The sequence below is a fragment of the Oncorhynchus kisutch genome, linkage group LG7 (genome assembly GCF_002021735.2).
Source record: "Oncorhynchus kisutch isolate 150728-3 linkage group LG7, Okis_V2, whole genome shotgun sequence".
Taxonomy (NCBI): Eukaryota; Metazoa; Chordata; class Actinopteri; order Salmoniformes; family Salmonidae; genus Oncorhynchus; species Oncorhynchus kisutch.
In genome coordinates this window covers 47565921-47591003 of record NC_034180.2, presented here as the reverse complement: position 1 = coordinate 47591003, position 25083 = coordinate 47565921, and the positions used below count along the sequence as shown (strand labels likewise).

The 25083-nt window shown below is 43.9% G+C and overlaps 1 protein-coding gene and 1 long non-coding RNA gene across 2 annotated transcripts in view; one reads left to right on the top strand and one right to left on the bottom strand.

Annotated features, from left to right (window-relative positions):
* cnksr1 (connector enhancer of kinase suppressor of Ras 1) overlaps positions 1-16640 on the bottom strand; it is an 87088-nt gene extending 70448 nt beyond the window's left edge. Inside the window, exons 1-4 of the mRNA XM_020487011.2 lie at positions 16495-16640; positions 14099-14256; positions 4173-4375; positions 550-634 (exon numbers count right to left, since the gene is read on the bottom strand). Coding sequence (XP_020342600.2) covers positions 550-634; positions 4173-4375; positions 14099-14256; positions 16495-16546 — 498 coding nt within the window. The 5' untranslated portion in view covers positions 16547-16640. The remainder of the gene's footprint in view (positions 1-549; positions 635-4172; positions 4376-14098; positions 14257-16494) is intronic.
* Positions 16555-18838, top strand: LOC116374712 (uncharacterized). The gene is made up of 3 exons (XR_004210675.1): positions 16555-16664; positions 18316-18380; positions 18799-18838. It is a non-coding gene; the product is annotated as an uncharacterized LOC116374712 (long non-coding RNA).
* The last annotated feature ends 6245 nt before the right edge of the window (positions 18839-25083 follow it).

Genomic DNA, 25083 nt, shown 5'->3' with positions numbered 1-25083 from the left:
CAAGTATTAAGTATTATTATTACTTAAGTATTTTACACCATTGGTGTTAGGTGGCTGTTGAAAGCAGCAACACAAACACACTGGTGGTTCCTCCAGCCTGCCTTGTGTACGCCTCTTCCAAAGATCAAATGTGTCTGCTAAGTATTGTTTGGTCCAACTAGGAATCTAATTCAGATTTAATTCACCTCAAGGCCATTCATTCAATGTTAATAAGGACCAGAGTGTTTCCTGGTCAGGTTACTCGACAGCCATTCATTCAGCAGTGAGCGCCTGTACAATGAAAACAGCCATGCTGGAACACTGGGTTGTGTTCAATAGGTAACAAATGAAAGAAAACAGACTGAAACAAGGAGGGACTACCTGGACATAAGAAACACTCCTTTTTGCTTTATGTTTCAAAACATTTTAAAAACGTTTTCCATTGCGTGCCCTAATGAACACGATTCAGGTCTTTAACATAGTAGCAGTCCCCAGGTTTTTACAGTAGGAGAGGTAGACTACCTTGTGTACTGCGGTCCCCAGGTTTTTACAGTAGGAGAGGTAGACTACCTTGTGTACTGCGGTCCCCAGGTCTTTACAGTAGGTGATGATGTTCCTACTGGACGTGTAACCACTCAGCTGGGCAAACTGGTACCTGGACACACACAGATGGACCAATGAAGAAAGGGATACATGTATTGAATCTAGAAATAAAATAAAATGTCAATGTCATTAAAGACTCAAATGATGCATTCATAATGGAGGAGAACACAACCCATGAGAACACAACCCATGAGAACACAACCCATGAGAACAATCCAACATAACATTAGGATAGAAATGGGTAAGAGGTCACCAATGTAAATGCATTGAGCTGCTTATTTATCCCACCGTCATTTGTACATTATACTAGTTGGCACAATATATATACACATACATATATACACATATACACATACACACATACAGTTGAAGTCGGAAGTTTACATACACAGCCAAATACAATTAAACTCAGTTTTTAACAATTCCTGAAATTTAATTATACAAAAATTCCGTCTTAGGTCAGTTAGGATCACCACTTTTTTTTAAGAACGTGAAATGTCAGAATAATAGTAAAGAGAATGATTTATTTCAGCTTTTATTTCTTTCATCACATCACAAAGTTTACATACACTCAATTAGTATTTGGTAGCATTGCCTTTAAAATTGTTTAACTTGGGTCAAACGCTTTGGGTAGCCTTCCAAAAGCTTCCCACAATAAGTTGGGTGAATTTTGGCCCATTCCTCCTGACAGAGCTGGTGTAACTGAGTCAGGTTTGTAGGCCTCCTTCCTCGCACACGCTTTTTCAGTTCTGCCCAGAAATGTTCTATAGGATTAAGGTCAGGGATTTGTGACGGCCACTCCAATACCTTAACTTTCTTGTCCTTAAGCCATTTTGCCACAACTTTGGAAGTATGCTTGGGGTAATTGTCCATTTGGAAACTCCCATTTGCAACCAAGCTTTAACTTCCTGACTGATGTCTTGAGATGTTGCTTCAACATATCCACATAATTTTCCTGCCTCGTGATGCCATCTATTTTGTGAAGTGCACAAGTCCCTCCTGCAGCAAAGCACCCCCACAACATGATGCAGTCACTCTCGTGCTACACGGTTGGGAGGGTGTTCTTCGGCTTGCAAGACTCCCAATTTTTCCTCCAAAAATAACGATGGTCATTATGGCCAAACAGTTCTATTTTTGTTTCATCAGACCAGAGGACATTTCTCCAAAAAGTATGATCCCCCTCTCATATCATTACCAAGCCCTGCAGTGCCAAGAGCTGAGCAAAGAAAATAGTCCCTCATTCAGCTGGTCCTGGGGCTGAGTTCACAAACCTATTCTACTAACACACTGAAGCCTCAGGACCCTCATCCAGCTGGTCCTGGGGCTGAGTTGACTAACCTGTTCTAACACACTGAGGTCTCAGGACCCTCATCCAGCTGGTCCTGGGGCTGAGTTGACTAACCTGTTCTAACACACTGAGGTCTCAGGACCCTCATCCAGCTGGTCCTGGGGCTGAGTTCACTAACCTGTTCTACTAACACACTGAAGCCTCAGGACCCTCATCCAGCTGGTCCTGGGGCTGAGTTCACTAACCTGTTCTACTAACACACTGAAACCTCAGGACCCTCATCCAGCTGGTCCTGGGGCTGAGTTCACTAACCTGTTCTACTAACACACTGAAGCCTCAGGACCCTCATCCAGCTGGTCCTGGGGCTGAGTTCACTAACCTGTTCTACTAACACACTGAAGCCTCAGGACCCTCATCCAGCTGGTCCTGGGGCTGAGTTCACTAACCTGTTCTACTAACACACTGAAGCCTCAGGACCCTCATCCAGCTGGTCCTGGGGCTGAGTTCACTAACCTGTTCTACTAACACACTGAGGTCTCAGGACCAGAACATCCAATCAATCAGAATAAACTAAATTACAACACAGTCAAAACTACACTAACTTGGAAACACAAGAACAAAGCAAAATGCAGTACTATCTGGCCCTAGATGGACAGTACAAAATAACAAACAATTTGACCATGGTTACTGATCAAAACCTTAGTACAGGCTCAGTGAGCACAGCCTTGCCATTGAGATGGGTAGACACAGGAAAACCTGGCTCCCTGTAGAGGAAAGACTGTGCAACCACTGCACCACAGCAGAACCTGAGACAGAGCTGCATTTCCTGACAAATTGTAAAAAATAAAAAACTATTAGTTTCCTTTCCCCCAATTTGAAACCCTTATTCAAGGATTCAAAAGATCTCTGATGAGAATAGGCTAGCCTTCCTGTTGGGGGAGGCCGCAGAGAGCTGTGGGTTGGCAGCGCACTACATTGCTGTCTGCCTGTCACGTTCGTCGTATAGAGGACACGAAGGCGTAGCGTGATAATACATTCTTCTTTATTTACACGAAGAGTGCTGACAGGCAACTACACATAGACAATAACCCACAAAACCAAAATGAAAAATGGCAACCTAAATAGGATCCCCAATCAGAGACAACGATAAACAGCTGTCTCTGATTGGAAACCAATTCAGGCCACCATAGACCTACATATACCTAGACAAACCAAAACCCCATAGATATACAAAAAACCCTAGACAAGACAGAAACACCTAGACAATACAAACAATAAACCATCCACCCTTGTCACACCCTGACCTAACCAAAATAATAAAGAAAACAAAGATAACTAAGATCAGGGCGTGACAGTAGTACCCCCCCCCCCCCCCCCAAAGGTGTGGACTCCCGGACGCAAACCTAAAACTATATGGGAGGGTCTGGGTGGGCATCTAACCTCGGTGGCGGCTCTGGTTCTGGACGCCGCCCCCCCCCCCTTCTTTACACTGAGTCCGCCCTTGTAGCACTGACCCGTGGATCATCGTCAGAGGCTCTGGACTGCGGATCCTCGCCGTCGTCCCCGGGCTGGGGAGCCTCGCTGCGTGGATCATCGCCGGATGTTCTGGACTGGGGACCGTCGCTGGAGACCCCGGACTGTGGCCAGTCGCTGGATGCCCCGGACTGTGGCCCATCGTTGGAGGTTCCGGACTGTGGCCCATCGTTGGAGGTTCCGGTCTGTGAATTGTCGCCGAAAGCTCTGGACTGGGTACTGTCGCCGGACGCTCTAGACTGCCGAGGCGCACAGTAGGCCTGGTGCGTGGTGCCGGCACTGGTGGTACCGGGCTGGGGTCACGCACCTCAGGGCAAGTGCGAGGAGCAGGAACAGGGCGTACTGGACCCTGGAGGCGCACAGGAGGCCTGGTGCGTGATGCGTGTCACTACGGTCCCTGGTTCGAATCCAGGCTGTATCACATCTGGCCGTGATTGGGAGTCCCATAGGGCGGCGCACAATTGTCCCAGCGTCGTCCGGGTTTGGCCGGAGTAGGCCGTCATTGTAAATAATAATTTGTTCTTAACTGACTTGCCTAGTTAAATAAAAGGTTAAATAAATGTAAAAATATACTGTAGAGAATATATTACAGATAACTGAAATTGAAATCATAGACTACTGCATACACACCCAGACAGGGGTGAAACTCTGAATCCTAGTCACAGGGCCTAACAGTCCAATGTCCCTACCTATATGATACTATGCCTAAATCTGATGTAATACAAGGCTGTAGTGTGTGTGTGTGTGTGTGTGCGCGCGTGTACTTTACCTGTTGAGCAGGGAGAAGAGGCCCTTTGCGGAGGTGATGAGCTCCAGCACCACCTGCAGTACGCTGGCTGGCAGCTTGGTGGCGCTTTGCCCATCATAGGTGTTTACCCTCCAGCGGATCTGGATGCCCATAATCAGGGAGTGGGCCACCACGCACAGGTTCTCTGTCAGACTGCGCAGGGTCTCCCCTCCCATACCGTATGTCTGAGGAGGGAGACAAGGAGGGAAACAAAGAGTGAGGCAGGGGCAAACACCTCACAGACATACTCACAGAGTCCAGACTGTAGAGTCAGTACAGAGGGACAGAGTCCAGACTGTAGAGTCAGTACAGAGAGTCAGAGTCCAGACTGTAGAGTCAGTACAGAGAGTCAGAGTCCAGACTGTAGAGTCAGTACAGAGGGACAGAGTCCAGACTGTAGAGTCAGTACAGAGAGACAAGACTGTAGAGTCAGTACAGAGAGTCAGAGTCCAGACTGTAGAGTCAGTACAGAGGGACAGAGTCCAGACTGTAGAGTCAGTACAGAGAGTCAGAGTCCAGACTGTAGAGTCAGTACAGAGGGTCAGAGTCCAGACTGTAGAGTCAGTACAGAGGGACAGAGTCCAGACTGTAGAGTCAGTACAGAGAGTCAGAGTCCAGACTGTAGAGTCAGTCCAGACTGTAGAGTCAGTACAGAGAGTCAGAGTCCAGACTGTAGAGTCAGTACAGAGAGTCAGAGTCCAGACTGTAGAGTCAGTACAGAGGGACAAGACTGTAGAGTCAGTACAGAGAGTCAGAGACCAGACTGTAGAGTCAGTACAGAGAGTCAGAGTCCAGACTGTAGAGTCAGTACAGAGGGACAAGACTGTAGAGTCAGTACAGAGAGTCAGAGTCCAGACTGTAGAGTCAGTACAGAGAGTCAGAGTCCAGACTGTAGAGTCAGTACAGAGAGTCAGAGTCCAGACTGTAGAGTCAGTACAGAGAGTCAGAGTCCAGACTGTAGAGTCAGTACAGAGAGTCAGAGTCCAGACTGTAGAGTCAGTACAGAGGGTCAGAGTCCAGACTGTAGAGTCAGTACAGAGGGACAGAGTCCAGACTGTAGAGTCAGTACAGAGAGTCAGAGTCCAGACTGTAGAGTCAGTCCAGACTGTAGAGTCAGTACAGAGAGTCAGAGTCCAGACTGTAGAGTCAGTACAGAGAGTCAGAGTCCAGACTGTAGAGTCAGTACAGAGGGACAAGACTGTAGAGTCAGTACAGAGAGTCAGAGTCCAGACTGTAGAGTCAGTACAGAGAGTCAGAGTCCAGACTGTAGAGTCAGTACAGAGAGTCAGAGTCCAGACTGTAGAGTCAGTACAGAGAGTCAGAGTCCAGACTGTAGAGTCAGTACAGAGGGTCAGAGTCCAGACTGTAGAGTCAGTACAGAGGGACAGAGTCCAGACTGTAGAGTCAGTACAGAGAGTCAGAGTCCAGACTGTAGAGTCAGTACAGAGGGACAGAGTCCAGACTGTAGAGTCAGTACAGAGAGACTATTCGTCAGCCTGTTGCGTGCTTGTTTGTGTTCCCAAGCAAGGACCAGTTGCGCTCTGAGGCGACTGATGTTGGTTGGATTTGGAGGATGATGAGGCAACAGGGGAAAGAGCCTCAGATCCACAAAGTCCTTTCCACCAGGTGGCTGAAGAGATATGTTGGCACGACTGCCATATCTCCATCCCAAAGCCCTTGCATGGAAGTGTACTTTGCAATACTGCCAAGAACCTTGCCCTCAACCAGGCCAAGGTGGTGAGTCACGGTAGTGATGACACCATAGACCTTGTTGATCTCTGCACCAGACAGGATGTGCTTGCCAGCATATTTTGGGTCTAAAATGTATGCTGCGGGTTGTATGGGCTTCGTGCAGAAGACTACACGCTTTTTGATTTATTTCAGTGTCCTCTGCTTGGAGCAACAGTGAAGTGGGCAGGGCAGTATGGATTTCTTCTCTTACATCTGCAAGCAGAGTCTGAACATCAGACAGGAAGGCATTGTCTCCCTCAATCCATGCAATGGCTACTGCTATAGGTTTCTGTAGTTTCAGGCTGCTTACAACTCTCTCCCAAAATACATCATCCAGGAGAATCCTCTTGATGGGGCTGTCCACATCAGCAGACTGTCAAACATCATGACAACACCAACCCAACGGGTGTTGCTGAGCAGCTCTTGTAGAGTGTATCCATTGATTTCAGTGCCATGATGTTGTGCCCTGGGGCGGCAGGGTAGCCTAGTGGTTAGAGGTTAAAGGTTAAAGGTAAAAAAATAAATAAAATAAAATGTTCTTGAGGAGCAGATTCAATGCATGAGCAGCACAGTCAGTGGGTGGGATGTCAGGGTAGGAATCCAGGGTAGGAATCCTCCACTTTAGACCAAGCAGCCTTCATGTTCGCAGCATTGTCTGTCACCAGTGCAAATACCTTCTGTGGTCCAAGGTCATCGTTCTGCCCCTGAACAGGCAGTTAACCCACTGTTCCTAGGCCGTCATTGAAAATAAGAATTTGTTCTTAACTGACTTGCCAAGTAAAATAATATCAAAACAAAATAAATTAAAACAAATATTTTAAAAATGACTGCCTTCTGCTGATCTGCAATGTAGAGACCGGTGTGTCTGTTGTCCCTTGTTGTCCCTTGCGCTTGTAGAATACTGGTTGAGGGGTGGAGATTATGTAGTTAATTATTCCTTGACCACAAACATCTGACCACCCATCAGAGATGATTGCAATACAGTCTGTTTTCTCTATGATTTGCTTGACCTTCACTTGAACTTGGTTGAACTCTGCATCCAGCAAATGAGTAGATAAAGCATGTCTGGTTGTAGGGGTGTATGCTGGGTGAAGATTATTCAGAAATCTCTTCCAATACACATTGCCTGTGAGCATCAGAGGTGAACCAGTTGCATACACAGCTTTAGCAAGACATTCATAAGCATTTCTCTGACTACGTTCCTCCATGGCGTCAAAAAAAACTTCTGAATCCAGGAGGACCATGAGCTGTTGCTATCGATCATTTTCACCTCAAAAAGAAGTCGAGGGACTTTTTATTTTATTTTTTTTACCCCTTTTTCTCCCCAATTTTCATGGTGTCCAATTGTTGTAGTAGCTACTATCTTGTCTTATCGCTACAACTCCCGTACGGGCTCGGGAGAGACAAAGGTTGAAAGTCATGCGGCCTCCGATACACAACCCAACCTAGCCGCACTGCTTCTTAACACAGCGCGCATCCAACCTGGAAGCCAGCCGCACCAATGTGTCGGAGGAAACACCGTGCACCTGGCAACCTTGGTTAGCGCGCACTGCGCACCCGGCCCGCCACAGGAGTCTCATCAGTGTTCAGGGAGGTGTATAGGGGTTTCCATAGGTGCAACTACGGTGGAGAGTCCAAACCAGGTCTCCACCATGAACATCCCTCCTGAATATGCTGATTTGGCTCTCGCCTTCTGTCAAATGAAGGCGACTTAACTACCACCCCATCGACGGGGGGATTGTGTGTCCTGCGCCCGACTCCGTTCTCACCTCTGCACAACTAACACCTGACATCCCATTACTGAACAATATTAAAGCAGATATTTTTAAATGGAATAATATTCCCATACATTTTACAGGTAGAATAATTAAGCATTCAGGCACAGGAGGGTGTGGTATGTGACCAATATACCATGGCCAAGGGCTGTGGCTGGATAAAGCCCTTAACCATGGTATAAAAATGGCCATATATCACAAACCTCTGAGATGCTTTATTGCTATTATAAACTTGTTACCAACATAATTAGAACAACAAAAAAGACATGTTTTGTCATACCCATGGTATACCACGGCTATCAGCCAATCATAATTCAGGGCTTGAACCACCCAGTTCATAAACCTTTTTAGAATGGCATGGCTCCCGAAGTTTTTAGATTTATTCTCGGTAATACCAATTACCAAAACTAGGACATTCATTTGAAATATATATACTACTCGGTCACAACAGGACTTCATACAGGAAAATAAAACTGATAGAATAAACAGGACTGTTTTTACATCTTCCTAAATCCGAGGGTGGTGTTAACCTTCCAGGCCCACCGAGGGTGGTGTTAACCTTCCAGGCCCACCGAGGGTGGTGTTAACCTTCCAGGCCCACCGAGGGTGGTGTTAACCTTCCAGGCCCACCGAGGGTGGTGTTAACCTTCCAGGCCCACCGAGGGTGGTGTTAACCTTCCAGGCCCACCGAGGGTGGTGTTAACCTTCCAGGCCCACCGAGGGTGGTGTTAACCTTCCAGACCCACCGAGGGTGGTGTTAACCTCCCAGACCCACCGAGGGTGGTGTTAACCTCCCAGACCCACCGAGGGCTTTTACTTGCGACATATAGTTAAATGCACTAAAAAGAGGAACAATGGGAACATATTAAAGATGGGCATGCTCATCCCAGAATCTGTTCACGTCTATTGTCAAAGGATACAGCTAAGAACATGAACAACTTCATAGTTAAGAACACTATAACAATATGGGAGACAATGAAAAGTATTCTACAATAACAATATCACTCACTAAAAACACAACCCTTTTCAGAATTCACCGATAAAAATTGGTCTTCATGGAAAACTAAAAGACATGGAAACTGTAAATGACTTGGTAATAGGAAATAAATCAATTTTCATGACAGAGCTAAAAAGCCATTTTGGACTGACCAATGTAGATATTTTACTTAAAAGTTTCATATCAAGAAATTTCAATATTAAATATTTTGGAAACCAGCCCAATCTTGAGGGAATGCTATTTGATAGGTAAGCTAGCCTATTTAAAAATATATATATTTAACCTTTAAATAACTGGAATTGTGGAACTGGAATAGTGATAGAGTGAATTAATCGGTCTGTAAAGAATTGTTGGAAAAATATAGATGTCCTAACCGACTTGCCAAACTATAGTTCTTAACAAGAAATGTATGGAGTGTTTGAAGAAACAAGCTTTAATGACTCCGACCTAAGTGTACGTAAACTTCCGACTTCAACTGTACATACAAATGACAAAAGAGCTGTTAGCCAGTCACAACAAACGTTCCCCACACAGTAACTTGCATATGACAAGTATGATCACTAGCTTATTTTGTGTTAGCCTTTGGTTTTAGATGAAGTGCAAAAGGAATCCAAGATGTCCTGACTGGATGGAATTCAAGCCATGACATGGTGGAGAGATACCTTGAGCAGAAAGTTGGGGTGTATTCTACACTGACTGATCAAGCTGTGACATGGTGGAGAGATACCTCGAGCAGAAAGTTGGGGTGTATTGTATTCTACACTGACTGATCAAGCTGTGAGGAACAATGTCAAAGATATTGGTGACTTTGTCTAAAAAATGACATAAGACTAGCAGAGGAAGTTATTAAAGTGTGCAAACCTCTCAAAACAGGCTCAACACTGATATGCACTGAGAGCCTTCCATCAGTTTCCATGGTCCCTCCTATGAAAAACAATGATCCTGAAATCATTGGTGGCATCTGATGAAGATGAACCCGCAGTAAGGGATGTGAGGTCCCTGCTACACCTGGATGCTGCAGCTCGTCTGAGAAGCTACAATGAACTCACAGCAGAGATTGTGACCAGTATACAACAGGTATCGTATTTATTTTGTTAATGTGACATGTATTATTTTATTAATGAGTGATTTAACAATTCATTATAAAGTAATACTTGTAATAATAGTGCCTAATATATTTTTCTAACAACAAATCATATTTTTAAAGCCACTTCAGAGAGAGTCATTTTCATCTAATTTAATTCTGCAGGGTCAAGCCACAGATACCACAGGAGCCAACCCCTCTCCAGAGACGACCCTGTCGTGTTCTCCTCCAGAAAAGGAGGAGAGGTGGGAGACCAAAGAGTTAATATACACTCATGTTGCCATGTTAGCAAGGCGCTACCTGGCTGTGCCTGGGACCTCTGTCACTAGCGAGAGGGTATTTTCCACAGCAGCTGACATTGTCACAGCAAGTTTTGTGTTTTGTGAAGCATTTCACCCCTAGTGTGTGTGTGTATATATATATCGTACAAGAAAGATACTATCTGGGGAGGAAGAATAGACGGTAGATGGCCTCATACTTTAATGGACAGTCATTACAGGTCCATGCTGTGTCTTTCCACACTTTCAAGGAGCTGGTAATTTGTCTGCACACACACACACACACACACCACATCACCTCACACACCACCACACACACCACCTCACACACACACACCACCCTCACACACACACACCACCACCTCACACACACACACCACCACCTCACACACACACACCACCACCTCACACACAACCACACCACACACCACCACCACCACACACACACACACACACACACACCACCTCACACACACACACCACCACCACACACACACTTATGGCCATATGTGCTGTATAGCTCTGTGATTAAGGACATAGTCACATGTCCCACAGAGAACAATCAACCACGATGAAGTGTTTATTAATGTTTCATGGATATTTGTATATTTCAATACAGTAGATGGTAATGATGGGTGTCTGACCAGTTGTTCCTATTTTATTTATTCAAGACAGTTAAGAACAAATTCTTATTTACAATGACGGCCTACAACGGCCAAACCCGGACGACGCTGGGACAATTGTGCACCCCGCCCTATGGGACTCCCAATGACGACCGGATGTGATGCAGCCTGGATTCGAACCAGGTACTGCAATGACGCCTCTTGCACTGAGATGCAGTGTCTTAGACTACTGTGCCACTCGGGAGCCCTGTGACGACACACATTCAAGGATGTACATTCCAGAGATAAAAAAACAAGAATGAAACCTCCATACACTCACACGGACACACACGAAGATGGACAGTACACTCACACAGACACACACGAAGATGGACAGTACACTCACACAGACACACACGAAGATGGACAGTACACTCACACAGACACACACGAAGATGGACAGTACACTCACACAGACACACACGAAGATGGACAGTACACTCACACAGACACACACGAAGATGGACAGTACACTCACACAGACACACACGAAGATGGACAGTACACTCACACAGACACACACGAAGATGGACAGTACACTCACACAGACACACACGAAGATGGACAGTACACTCACACAGACACACACGAAGATGGACAGTACACTCACACAGACACACACGAAGATGGACAGTACACTCACACAGACACACACGAAGATGGACAGCACACACACACACACAGAAACGAAGATGGACAGTACACACACAGAAACGAAGATGGACAATAGACACACACACACACAGCAGCTAGAAATCTCAATATGAGTCCTTTGTAGTTCATAACATTTCCCTCCGGAAAGCTTACCATAAACCATTACAGTAGTACAGTTAATAGCACCCAGCACCCGATCAGACCTTAAGTCACTACATGCTGCTGGAGCCATTCAGACCATAGGAAAGACCAGGGCATGATCTAGGATCAGCTTTGCCTTTTAGATCATAATGAATAGCATTACATGGACAGGGGGGGACCTGATCCTAGATCAGCGCTCCTACTCTGAGACCACTTCATTAATACATGAAGGGCAGAAACCCCCTTGTTATTCAGTTATTTTTTAAAGCAGACCATTACAAGCAGATCAACGGCTTAGCCCCGGCCTGGTATCCGCGGTTACGCCACTCAAACCCACAGGCCCTTCGACTAAATTAATCCTCCCAGGGGAAACAAAAGCACGTTGAAACTTGGATGCGGTGAACCACAGAAAACGTGTCCTCTGTTTCCATTAGTGACCCGAGACTGAGTTCACAGAAAGTCTGTGTTGAGGGAAACAGCAATGGGTGGAGGGAGGAGAGCAGAGACAATTTATTTAAGGGAAAACTTGAGTGAGAATGGAAGACATGGGAAATTGGAGAGAAGAGGAGGAGCCTGTTAGCCAGTGACAACAAACGTTACCCACACAGTAACTTGCATATGAGAAGTATGATCACTAGCTTCTTTTGTGTTAGCCTTTGGTTTTAGATGAAGTGTGCACACACACACACACACACACACACACACACACACACACACACACACACACACACACACACACACACACACCACTTAGCCATGCCTCTCTGCAGGCAAAGTGAAAACAATAAAACACCAGATGAATCCTGAACTTAATAACTCAACCCTCTGCTGTAATCTGTAAAATGGCATTTGGTGAATGTCAGAGGGGGACTTGAAAAGGTTCGAATAGAAGCAGTCACTTATTTAGGCTGGTACAGACCCAGATCTGTGTTTCTGAAACAGCTACAGCTCTGATTTATTTAGCCCAAAACGAGAATGAAAGAGAGCTTCACACAGACACCCTAGACCAACTCCAATTCGGATATCGCCCCAGCAGATCCACAGATGACACAATCTCAAATGCACTTCACATTTCCCTCTCTCACCTGGACAAGAGGGGAAATAACTATGTGAGAAGACTACAGCTCAGCATTCAAGACCATAGTCCCCTCCAAGCTAGGGACCCTGTGACTGAACCCCTCCCTTTGCAACTAGATCCTGGACTTCCTGACGGGCCGGCCCAAGGTGGTGAGGTTAGGCAACAACCTCCGCCACGTTGACTCTCAACACGTGGGCCCCTCAGGGGTGTGTACCTAGTCCCCTCCTGTACTCCCTGTTCACCCACAACTCCAACACCATCAACAAGTTTGCTGACGACACGGTGGTGGTTACCGTCACTGATGAGTCAGCCTACACGGAGGAGGTCAGAGACTTAGCAGTGTGTTGCCAGGACAACGACCTCTCCCTCAAAGTCAGTAAGACCAAAGAGCTGATTGTGGACTATAGGAGAAAGAGTCATGAAGTCATGCAGACGGCACGACAACACCTTTTCCCCCTCAGGAGACTCAAGATTTGTCATGGGTCCTCGGATCCTCAAAAAGGTCTACAGCTGCAATAGAAAGCATCTTGACCAGCTGCATCACTGCTTGGTATGGAAAATGCACCACCCTTGTCTGATACAGAGGGGGGTGCGGACAGCCCATGTACATCCCTGCCATCCAGGACCTCTTAAAATCAGCCGGTGTCAGAGAAAAGCACGAAGAATTGCCAAAGACTCCAACCACCAAGCCATAGACTGTTCACTCTGCTACCGTCCGGCAAACGGTACTGGAACATCGGCTCTCAGACCAACAGGCTCCGAGGCAGCTTCTACCCCCAAGCCATAAGACTGCTAAATAGTCAATTAATGATACCCAAACTATCTGCACTGACCACACACACACACACAACGACGACACATCACAAAACACACACTCATATCATTTGCTGCTGCTACTACTTTGTTCTTTATTTTACTCGTATCTATCCTGATGTCTGGTCACTTTACCCTGCCTTCATGTACATATCTACCTCAAATACCTTATTATTATCTATCCTGATGTCTAGTCACTTTACCCTGCCTTCATGTACAGATCTACCTCAAATACCTTATTATTGTCTATCCTGATGTCTAGTCACTTTACCCTGCCTTCATGTACAGATCTACCTCAAATACCTTATTGTCTATAAAATCAAATTTTATTTATCAACCAAAATTGACGGTAACTTTCCACAAAATTCCTACATTTTCCAGAAATCCTGGTAGGAGGATTTCAGATTGTCTATCCTGATGTCTAGTCACTTTACCCTGCCTTCATGTACAGATCTACCTCAAATACCTTATTGTCTATAAAATCAAATTTGATTTATCAACCAAAATTGACGGTAACTTTCCACAAAATTCCTACATTTTCCAGAAATCCTGGTAGGAGGATTTCAGATTGCCAGTTTTTTCCAGAAATCTTCCAACCAGGATTGGTTGGATTTTTTATGAATAAAATAAAACCTTGGGCCTTGTATCAATCTATGAGCCCTCGAGCCCCCAGGGAGCAGCAGCCCGGGTCTCACCAGGGAGCAGAGCTTCTCCACAGCTTCCAGGATGAGCTCCTGGTGGCTGATCTTGTGAATGCCCAGCTGCTCCAGGTCCTGGGAAGAGAGCTGCAGCAGGTCCAACCCCGTCACCCTCCACTCTTTGAAGGGGTACTGCTGGAGAGGAGCGTCCAGACCTGGAGAGAGCGAGAGAGAGAGAGACCACACACGGATAATCTGTCGTTCTGCCCCTGAACAGGCAGTTAACAGGCAGTTAACCCACTGTTCCCAGGCCGTCATTGAAAATAAGAATGTGTTCTTAACTGACTTGCCTAGTTAAATAAAGGTAAAATAAATAAAATACAGAAAACGTGATTATACAGTCGTCTGGAACAGCTGGTGCTCTCATACATGCTTCAGTGTTGCTTGCCTCGAAGTGAGCATAAAAGGCATTTAGCTGCTCTGGTAGGCTCACGTCACTGGGCAGCTCGCGGCTGGGTTTCCCTTTATCGTCCATAATAGTTTGCAAGCCCTGCCACATCCGACGAGCATCGGAGCCGGTGTAGTATGATTCCATCTTAGTCCTGTATTGACACTTTGCCTGTTTGATGGTTCGTCTGAGGGCATAGCGGGATTTCTTATAAGTATCCGGATTAGTGTCCCGCCTCCTTGAAAGCAGCAGCTCTAGCCTTTAGCTCGGTGCGGATGTTGCCTGTAATCCATGGCTTCTGGTTGGGATATGTATTTACGGTCACTGTGGGGACGACGTTGTCGATGCACTTATTGACAATGCCGGTGACTGAGGTGGTATACTCCTCAATGCCATTGGATGAATCCCAGAACATATTCCAGTCTGTGATACCATAACAGTCCTGTAGCGTAGCCTCCGCGTAATCTGACCGCTTCCGTATTGAGTGAGTCACTGGTACTCCCTGCTTTAATTTTAGCTTGTAAGCAGGAAGATAGAATTATGGTCAGATTTGCTAAATTGAGGGTGAGCTTTGTATGCGTCTCTGTGTGTGGAGTAAATGTGGTCTAAATGTTTTCTTTACACGAATGATGGGGATTTGGGCCTGGTCTCAGAGAAGCAGCATTATCCTTCGTGATGGACTCATTAAAGAAAAAATATTGGTCTAGTTTGAGGTGAGTAATCCTTGTTCTGATATCCAGAAGTTCATTCGGTCATAAGAGACGGTAGCAGCAAAATGTACAAAATAAGTTACAAACAATGTGAAAAAAATAGCACAGCTGGTTAGGAGCCGTAAAACAGCAGACATTCCCTCCGGCGCCATTCTTTCTCAGCTATTATTACCATATTGCAATGGTATAAACTCAGTGCAGACCTTTTGAAATCATTGAATGTGTAAAATATGCTCTTATGAACAAAAACAGCCTATAAGCAAACTAAAAAAGTATGTGGAACGATCTACAAATTCAAGCTTAAACTGTTGTGTGTAACAGATTGGATAAGTTTCTGACTGTCAGAGGCATTTGAGTAACTGGACTAGTTTCTACTCGCTGAAAATGATGGCTGCAGTATTGGTGTAATTTAGACCCATTTGGCTGCTTTGAAAAATATATATATAAAATACAGCACATTCCAATAGTTCCACATAATAAATACATGTAGAAAGTGACATACTGTACTCAAGCTTTAGTCAAATTGTCAATTTAGTAGGCTTCAAAACACGAGGACATTAGGGGCCATGGCATAGCCTTGTAGCCTGATTTATCCGGGCTGTAATACACAATGAATTGGTATATAGCCTACAGCCTGACACTAAAGCCTGTAAAAACCAAGCATGCCATGAAAATGTTACATTCTGAATCGGGGAGGATGGCGAACAATCTACACCTTTTTTGTGTGATTTTTTTTTAAGACTTAAAAAATAAAAGGAATTGACAAAGGTGTCAATTTCTCCCCATCCTCAGACTATAAAATGTTCGTTGTTATGGCATGCCCGGTTCAATAGTTATTGACGAGAGAACACCGAGTTTCTAAAATAAAACGAATTTTACCTTGGTGGCGAACCGAACCATATACCTACTGGCATATGGTTCCGACTCTAAAAAGGTCATGTAAAAAAAGACCTTCCTGTGGATATCTTGTCTCAAATTTCAAGCATTTGAAGGACAAACCGCACAGATAACCGGTAGAGTAAGTTTAAATATCGGCCTAATTATATAAAACATTCTGACTTGTAAGAAACATTTACACGATTTTGCAAGCAAAAGTATCAGGATAAGCTATATATATTATATACCAATTAATTGTGTATTACAGCTTGATCAATCAGACTTGGCACCTATCAATTTAACTTCCTCATTCCACATCCCTTTCCAAGATGATTCGTGGCGCTTCTATTTACGGCTACCGGTGTGAAAACCGAATTAAACTCACCTGCCAAACACAAACAGCGCCAATTATAGCCTACCTTTGAGCCAGTCGCTCACTCTCTCCTTGCTCCACGCCGTTATAGGCTGCATGCTGGGAGTCCTGGGAATGTTGATAAAATTATTCCCAATCGAATTCTTCAACGGACTCTACTACTCTGGATCAGAGGAAGGAACATTTCATCCTGACGATAGGCACTCCCACTTACAGGTACAAGTCTCTCCGCGAACCAATAGCATTAAGCTGTCTGCCTATGATTCAGACGCACATATTTTTATTCACACTCACATTGTGGAGCGGTGGGAGTGGTAGAGTAGAATACTGCCATTATTTCAAACTTTAGCCTACATCATTTGATGAGGGATTAACCCGAAAGAATTGCAACGGGTAGTGAAGGCTGGTCTTTATTTGTCGACTTAATTCTTATTCCAAAGTTCGTTCCTTTTGGGAATAGGTTTAGTTTCTCGAGTGGTTAGGAGTTTTTTCCTTTTTTAGCAATAGTGAGAGCCAAGTGTAATGTAGCAACTATTTAAACTAACTATACTACTAGCTTTTACTCTATATAACTATAGTTTACCATTGAATGTGAGTTGTTTTGGTGAATTATTAATATACCAACAAAATAACGTTAACACAAACAGGCTTCAGTTAGGAACAGATGATCAACACATAAAACACATTTAACATTTCATCTGAGTATCGTATCCAATAATACACAAATGGCATTAGTGTAGAAAACAACTTAGTATTGGCATTCTTTTTGGTGCCTGTCTGATTACAGTTGAATAGTTTGACTTTTGTTGTGAAATGTGTTGCTGAACCATTAGAAAACATTGCAACGCTGAATGTAACTCATGAAATCCAAGCCTGATGAAAGGCCAAGCCATCAGAGGCCCTTTGACATTTTCCACCCCCTAGCGTTTCTCTCTTTCAAATCAGACATGATGATAGAGGGATAGAAGGGCTAGTCATTGGAAACTGCATACAGAATAGCAAAATCAAGCAAACAACAACATTTGCTTTAAAAAAAAAAAGGGGTGCCTCCAACCTCCTGTGGTATGCGTGTCATCGTCCGTAGAACCTTTTTTGGTTCTATTGTTCTTATTTAAAATGTGTGTAGTTCAGTCCTTGAGCTGTTCTCGTCTATTGATATTATGTCATGTTTTATGTTCTGTGTGGACCCCAGGAAGAGTAGCTGCTGCTTCAGAAACAGCTAATGGGGATCCTAATAAACTACTAAATACCTGGATTTTTGTCTGAAAGTGGGCGCTTGCAAAATAAGTGGGAGGATCATCATAAGTGGGTGTATGAAACCTAACACCTAATTGGGTAGATTGGTTGCCACTCAAGACCAATTTTGCGTTGCTGCTTCCTTGTAGCTTTTTCGCTAAGTCTAACTTTAACCTCGTTCTCTTAACCTGTCATGTAAATTCTCCTAACATGCAACGTTAGTTCTCCTAACCTGCCACGCAGTAATTCTCCTAACCTGCAATGTTAGTTCTCCTAATCTGCCACACAGTAATTCTCCTAACCTGCTACGTTAATTCACATACTTGGAGATAGAGGAGAGATTCTATTGGCTAATTCATATTCAATTTAATTCAGCTGCTATATCTATTGCTTCATTAAACGTTAGTGGGCGTGGCTTTTTGCCAGGGCGATGGGGGTGGGTAGCCAAGCCACCCTTTTCAAGCCCAATGGCATATAGCCCAATGGCATATAGCCTACTGTAAATGCCAAGGTCTTGTTATACTTTTACTACCCTATATCAAGAAGAGTGGATTTGCATCATACCAATATCTTTACCTTTTTAGTGTTTATTAATCTATTAATGCTGTTTGCCCTCATTGTCATCCGACAGGTGGCGTCACACCTAGGCATCGCTCGTCCCTCAACCGACAGTGCAGGCGGATCGGTCGCTCTGACGTAAGGCATCGATTTGCCCTATAACATTTCCTTTCATGTCTGCACACAGTCTACTCAAAGTAAAAGGGAATCTGCTTGATTGAAGCTTTGCAACAGAGCACAGACCAGGTCACCATAACCTGCAATGGGTCAAGAGGCTCTAGTCTAGTAGTCACTTGATTGTGGAGATCATTCAGACCTGGGTACTATTGGTCCTTTTGCCCAATTTGTAATACCAGCATTCCCACTGAACAAAAAAATGCAAGGATGATATGTCTTGTTTTTGTACTGAGAATGACAACCAAAATATAAACGCAACATGTAAAGTGTTGGTCTCATGTTTCATGAGCTGAAATAAAAGATCCCAGAAATGTTCCATTTGCACAAAAAGCTTATTTCTCTCAAATGACCATTATTCCTCCTCCACCAAACTTTACAGTTGGCACTTGGGCAGGTAGCGTTTTCCTGGTATCCACCAAACCCAGATTCGTCCATCGGACTGGTGAAGCGTGATTCATCACTCCAGAGAATGCGTTTCCACTGCTCCAGAGTCCAATGGCGCGCAAGCTTTACACCACTCCAGACGTTGCTTCCAGAGGCAGTTTGGATCTCGGTAGTGAGTGTTGCACCCGAGGACAGACGATTTGTACGTGCTACACGCTTCAGCACTCGGCGTCCCTGTTCTGTGAGCTTGTGTGGCCAACCACTTCACGGCTGAGCCGTTGTTGCTTCTAGACGTTTCTACTTCCCAATAACAGCACTTACAGTTGACCGGGGCAGTTCTAGCAGGGCAGACATTTTACGAACTGACTTGTTGGAAAGGTGGCATCCATTGACAGTGCCACGTTGAGAGTCACTGAGCTCTTCAGTAAGGCCGTTCTACTGTCAATGTTTGTCTATGGAGAATGCATGGCTGTGTGCTCGATTTTATACACCGATTTGGCTGAAGTAGCCAAATCCACTCATTTGAAGGGGTGTCCACATTTTTGTATATAAAGTGTATATTGGAAGGAGCTTAGTATATTAATTATGGTAGATAAATACATGCAGGCACTATTCGTGTATTTTTATTGACTTGGAGATGTCATCACACACTAGCATAGTTTGACAGTCAATAAAAATGGATTGGCTCATGCAATGGTACTACAAACCATCTTCCTGTTACTACATGTAGGCCTATGTCTCAATTAAATTGGCCCTCTCTTTAACGAGTCTGAATACCTATGACACAACATCAAGTCTCAACATGACGTTTCTGCTCTAAAGCGTAGCAAGAGTTACAGTAAAACCACAGGCCTCAGCGCAGCAGTCAATGGCTTCCAGTCTCTCACTGCCTTGAAAGTCAATAACAATTATTCTCTTGCTTAAAGTCAATGACAGAGAACACGAATAGGAAAAGATTGCTGTCAAGCTCCTTTTCATTCTCTGTTCAGCCTGCCGTCAGGTTATATAAGACATTTCCCGATACAACATCACTCGTTCACATTCTGCCTCACTATACCTTAATAAACAATCAGTAAGTGTATTGGCTTTTACATTCATGCTTTTTAGTGTTGATTGGCATCCAGCCATAGTGAATTATTCATAATTAGTGTTCCTCGACACAGAGTTCATTGGCTGATTGCACTTTCTCCGGCATTAAGCAGCTAATTAATTTGGCTGCAACCCTATTAGGAGAGCAGTGAGGCCCGTTGGACTCAGATTAGCAGAGTTTGTAAAAAGTACTCTAACGGGATATGATTGATGTTTTTTTTAATACTTTACAGGGTCTTTTTTTTTTTTTTAAATACTGTGATTAAAAATAAAGTTTTGCAAGGATGCAAAGAGCCAGAAAATGCACTCTTGTTGTATTTTTGGAAAATGACTGAATTGTTTTGAAGATGACCCCCTGATTACTTCACAGGATAAAATTGCAGTTTCCACATAATAATACTGAATACATATAAAAGAAAATGTAGTTTCCACGTAGAAACTTGAATTGTGCTGAATATAAGTAAGTAAGACTAGCTGTCGCCATTGGCGTTGGCTAATGGGGGTCCTAAGAAATCAAATCAAATGTAAACTTAAAAAGCGATGAAGTTCCCCATGTAAGTTGCTCTTCCACATGTGTAGGAACATTGGTGCAATAACAATCTCTTGTGGACAGACGCACATAACAATCTGTCACTAGATTTTAGTTTTGGGTTGGCGAGATTATAATTACACCTAGTAACACCGTTGTGTTGCATGTTGTATTGACATAGAATTTTCAACATGGTTACTAACTACAGCTGGAGAACATTCCACCTTTGATGTGTAGGCCATCTTATGCAGTATCGCCAAACAACAATTTTTCCAATTAATTAATACGGAAGTGCTGTCTGCATTTCCAATACTGCTAGATTACTGTTATGGTACATTTTTTATTTTTTTATTTTACCTTTTATTTAACTAGGCAAGTCAGTTAAGAACAAATTCTTATTTTCAATAACTGCCTAGGAACAGTGGGTTAACTGCCTTTTCAGGGGCAGAACAACAGCTCGGGGATTTGAACATGAAACCTTTCAGTTACTAGTCCAAAGCTCTAACCACTAGGCTACCCTGCCGCCCCTGTATATACAGTACAAGGAGGAGAGGGATTCAGAATCCCTCCCTCCTTTCTCTTACTATTCTAGACACCACCGTCTCTCTCTTCCATGTTTTTCAGCAGCGTCGACTCCAATTGAAAAGGAAGTGAAATAATAATGGCAGCTTCTTCTTCTATCTAAGGCCCCTGTTCTGGGACTCAAATATTTAGTATTCAGTCCAGACATCACGCTCAAGTCCCCTGTCTCAGAGAATCTGGGCTTTAGGCAGCCACATACGACATACACACACATGCATGCACACACGCTCTCTCTCCCCTCTCTCTCTCTCTCATGCACCCCCCAAAAACACACACACAACCCCCGCTCCCTGGCAGTGATGAATCATGGTAGTGAAGGGAGGGACTTCATTCTGTTGCACATGGCCCTGACTGAGTCCTACACCCATCACCCATGATCCTTCAGTGCCATCCGGGCAGGGTCTACTTATGGGGGCAGGGTGTCCCTAGGTTGTCTCTACTGATGGGGGCAGTGTGTCCCTAGGTTGTCTCTACTGATGGGGGCAGTGTGTCCCTAGGTTGTCTCTACTGATGGGGGCAGGGTGTCCCCAGGTTGTCTCTACTGATGGTGGCAGAATGTCCCTAGGCTGTCTCTACTGATGGGGGCAGTGTGTCCCTAGGTTGTCTCTACTAATGGGGGAAGGGTGTCCCCAGGTGGTCACTATTGATCGGGAACACATCTGAGTCACATGATCTTCACCGATGATGACATCACCATGGCTTTGGAGTGAGGAAGAAATCCCCATGTCCCCTATGACAAGTACCACCCATATGCTGCTTTAACATCCACCGTGACCTGAATTGAGTTCATGAACAAAAGTGGATAATTAGCCAAATTACAATCTGGAATATGTATAGAATTTTTGATTGAATTAATATATTTTTTAAAATTAGGATTAGCTCTGGGATTGAAAAACATGATCTCAATTTATGTGCTGGTTCACACTGTGTGTAGACTGAAAGTCTTCCTCTATACATAGCATCCAGCATCAAATAATCAAACCTACTTCCTTTTAGTTAAAAAGTGTGCTGCTCGATGCACAACCACACTGCCACTTTCTTTGATTAGGTGTGTGTGTGTGTGTGTGTGTGTCATAATGACTGACAGTAACAGGGTCAACAGAGTTATTTCGTCTGGGAAAGATAGACCACTGAGGAAGTGTCTGTGGGATTCCCTTGGAGTCTGGGGACGTTAGAGGGAAGTGCCTGTCTGGGTGTGCTCTGTATCAAACACTGGGACAAATGATTTATTCGAGTTTGGGGACAGAATTGAATGTGACACAGACTATATGATAGATGACCACCCCTAGGTGGCATTAGCGTGCCTCAACCCGGCTAAGAGCACTTTGTAATGGATCTGTCTTGATGGGAGAAAAAAACTATCCATTAGTTATACTCTACTTTACTGTACGAATGGCCCAGTGGCCACAGCTTCTGGGAAGTGAATGATTTCCCCCCCCCTTTTTTTTTAAATTCACCACTTCCCCACTCCAAGATGTCCGTTTGTGAACATTTGGTCCAGTCACTGAGATTGCAGTGATGTTGAGTGCAGTTTATACATGTGCCAAATTAGAGCACATGCAGTACCTCTCAATATTATTAGATCACCCATGTAAATTAGATCACTTTTCTTACAACAGTTGTGCTTACTCCTATGAGCAAAATGGGTGTACTGTTGGATAAGCCTTTTCTAAGTGGGCGTCTTTTGCTAGGGGCAGGGACGGACAGGCCATAGGGCAATTCTGGCAAATGCCAGATGGCTGGTCCAAATTGAGTTTTTATTTGGCTAATAATGGAGAGCCTTGAGGGCTACGGGTTTGTCATATTTAGGTGGCCTTGACAAATGATTGAATGACTCAAACCATATACCATGCTGTATCAATACTTGTTCTTTTATTCCGAAGATCTCCAGCACGCCTTACAGGGAAGAGACTTGAATGCAAGTAAATCATATAGAGACTATAGGAAATGGTCAAAGGTTTTTCTCGATTGAGGCTGCCACTTCAGACATAACAGAACAGTACAATCTGCACTAGACTAAACTAAATAGGAGTTCAGAGATGCAGGAACATATGCTGTACAATATATACTATCACGGTGTGAAGGGACTCATTATGTAATCAGGGCAAAGTGCTATGAAATGTTCATATGCAATTACAGAAGACATGTCTCTTGATACAACACATCCAATGCATGTAATCATTAGTCCTTTGTGCTGTGTTGCCTTGGTGTTCAGAACTCCATGGATACAGCTACATTCTGTAGATATAGTTTAGCACCAGAATAATACATTCTGTTCAATGCGGGAACACTGTTAGTACATAATGGCTGCTGTGTGTGTGCGTGCATGTTTGTGTGAGAATGGCTCAAGATGAGTATCATTATTGGTGTTTGAGTGTTTATGAACACAAAGAAAACTATACACAGTCTTCATATCTCGAAATAAATACATTTCTCACTATAATACATTTTAATAGAAAGTTTGCAACAATGGATAAGATCTTGCTACCATGGAAAGGAAAATACCTGTCTATTTGTGGAAAAATCCCCCTGATTAACTCTTTAGTCATATCCCACTTTACCTATTTGATTATGGACTTGCCTACACCTAGCGACATGTTTTTTCAAATATATGAGCAAAAAAAATGCTATTTTATTTGGAACGGTAAGTCAGACAAAATTAAACAGTCCTATTTCTATAATGAATATGAATTTGGAGGGCAGGAATGATTAAATATTAAAGCTAAAACTAAAGGCTTCAGTCATACAAAAGTTATACTTAAATCCAAACGGGTTCTCTAGCAGGTTAGTAAGAATGTCTCACCCCATGATCAAGAATGGCCTTTTCCCCTTTCTCCAGATTACAACCTCTCACTTTCGGTTATGTGAAATTGAAATAATCTCAAAAAGATCACTATTTTTAAAACAAGCCATCAAAAGTTGGTTGATATTTCAGTTTAATCCACCAGAAAAGACAGAACAAATATGTTTTTGTAAATTATCTTTGTAAATTATATTCATAAATGGAGTTATGTCTCACATGCAGCTAACAGAAATATATGGAAGTGCCTGCTCAACACAAAATTACAACCAACTAATTGTAGCATTACCGCAAACATGGAAGAGGCAAGTGGAAGTTGGAGAGAGTAAGGAACTTGTCTGTCCCTGCATTAAAAACCAAAATTGCTTAAAGAAAATTGTGATAATATAGATTTTCAATGTACCGATTCAATGGCACATGGTTTATGAATTGACACATAAAACGATGCCGGAACCTGGAGGTGTGTTGGGTCATTGTCCTGTTGAAAAACAAATGATAGTCCCACTAAGCCCAAACCAGATGGGATGGCGTATCGCTGCAGAATGCTGTGGTAGCCATGCTGGTTGTGTGCCTTGAATTCTAAATAAATCACTGACAGTGTCACCAGCAAAGCACCCCCACACCATCACACCTCCTCCTCCATGCTTCACAGTGGGAACCACACATGCAGAGATCATCCGTTCACTTACTCTGTGTCTCACAAAGACACGGCGGTTGGAACCAAAAATCTCAAATTTGGACTCGTCAGAACAAAGGACAGATTTCCACCGGTCTCAGTGGTGGATTTAGGTATAGGCGACATGGGCAGCCGCTGGGGGAGCACGGGGAGCCCACACAAAACATTTTGGACAGGTGACCATCGGTTTTCTATCACTCATTTGCATGTCACGTCAAGTGATATCATGTCACCGTGTGGGACTGTGGGTCAATTAACATTGTCGGAGTGGGGGCCCTGATTCTAGTTGGTGAGCTAGGCATGCTACTGCCTGGGAAGGTCTCCCACTCAGAAGTACGAGATGGGAAGGGGGTGGGGTAGGTTGACTTTCAGGTCTCCCCACTGGAAGCCTGAGGTAGTGGGAGTGGGGGAATCTATCAAATAGCGCAACTCTAATTTTGTACAGTACTAATGAAATTAGCAAAATCAGTCACACTATGAAATGCTACCAAATAAACCACAATTCATTCATAATACTGTGAATATATCGCTTCACAGACATATTGTTTCATTTTTTTCTGTCTTGTGTGAAATCGTTAAGAATAATATAAAGCCAGTCTGCACA